This window comes from Amphimedon queenslandica, unplaced genomic scaffold, assembly GCF_000090795.2.
Source record: "Amphimedon queenslandica unplaced genomic scaffold, v1.1 AMPQUscaffold_10911, whole genome shotgun sequence".
Lineage (NCBI taxonomy): Eukaryota > Metazoa > Porifera > Demospongiae > Haplosclerida > Niphatidae > Amphimedon > Amphimedon queenslandica.
In genome coordinates, this window is record NW_003548841.1 from 6,598 (window position 1) to 7,901 (window position 1,304).

The following is a 1,304-nucleotide window of genomic DNA, read 5'->3' on the forward strand; positions in this document are numbered from 1 at the left end:
CAGTTCAATGTAATCAGTAATGGTAGCATTACCATAATCTCTGAAGAACCATGGAAGACCAGTACCAGTACAACAAGGAGCTTCTAATGAAGGACAGTTATTCCCATCCCACAATGTATCATCAGTGTATACTACTTGAGAAGGAGCAATGTTTGTACCTGACTCACAATAGTAGTGCTCTCCTACAAATGATGGAACTGTACTAGTTGCTCCAGTATTACAAGGACAGGTAGAACCTGTATTGGTATTTGACTGATGACCAGCTATATAAGACCAGACATGTTGACGAGGTGACCCACGTGTGATACTGACTCCATCAATATAAGCATCATTGATATTGTTGATGTTAGTGTAAACAGCATCAGGTGTTCCCTTTTGATATCCAACCACTTTACCACATATTTGACTATAACTGATACCATTTGTTTGGAATATGTTAGACCTACAGCCAGCAGAATTGCCCTCTCTCCTACAAAGTCTAATGCCTCCAGTCATGAATTCCTGAAGTCCAGAAGGACAGTTCATAGTCATGTCAAGATAAGCTATCCTTGTCCATCCTCCATCTTGTCCACACAGCTCTCCCATATTGCAGTATATATTGCGACTGGTAACATAATAGTAACCAGAAGGACTGTTAAGATGAGCTGTTTTAATATCTTTACAAGAAACAGTTTGAGTAGATGATCCATTCTGTATCTCTAGTAATTCATTGACTATTAGTAGTACATCATTAACAGCAGCAGCAGTTGGTATACTGATATCTTTAATAAGACTAGTGTTCAGTAATTGAAGTAGTTCATCTGTAGACCTGTTGGTATTATTAGCATGTACCATAATCTGTTGAATCATGCTATTCATTGTATCCTGTATCAGTGACATGCCACTGTTAATAGCAGTATTACCACTATTTGTGAAGGTATCTTTTGATATTAAGTTAAGTACAAGTATAGCTACCAATAGGAATATTATGATCACCAGTAGAATTATTATTGCAGCAAATGACTTCTTTCCTACAGTATACTGCACTGGTTGTTGAGGAAGTTTGGTATCCTTAAAATTAGCTTTTGGTAGCTGATAATCTAATGAATATATCATACATTAGTTTTAATAATAAATTACTTGTATGGTATATACCTGAGTAGTCATGAAGATCGGAGTACATTGCTTCTTCAGTACTAGTATCAGTCTTTACTACTGGTTGATAGGCTGTGTTTTGTGTTAGTGTGAAATCCTCAGCTTCTCTTGTTGACATTGTCTTGTTTTCCATCTCTTCACTAGCACTGCTTATAGTTATCTAAAGCTCT

The 1,304-nt window shown here is 36.7% G+C and overlaps 1 protein-coding gene across 1 annotated transcript in view; it reads right to left on the reverse strand.

Moving 5' to 3' along the window:
* LOC109589774 (uncharacterized) overlaps positions 1–1,134 on the reverse strand; it is a 4,995-nt gene extending 3,861 nt beyond the window's left edge. Inside the window, exon 1 of the mRNA XM_020005793.1 lies at positions 10–1,134. Coding sequence (XP_019861352.1) covers positions 10–1,095 — 1,086 coding nt within the window. The 5' untranslated portion in view covers positions 1,096–1,134. The remainder of the gene's footprint in view (positions 1–9) is intronic.
* Between the last annotated feature and the right edge of the window lie 170 nt (positions 1,135–1,304).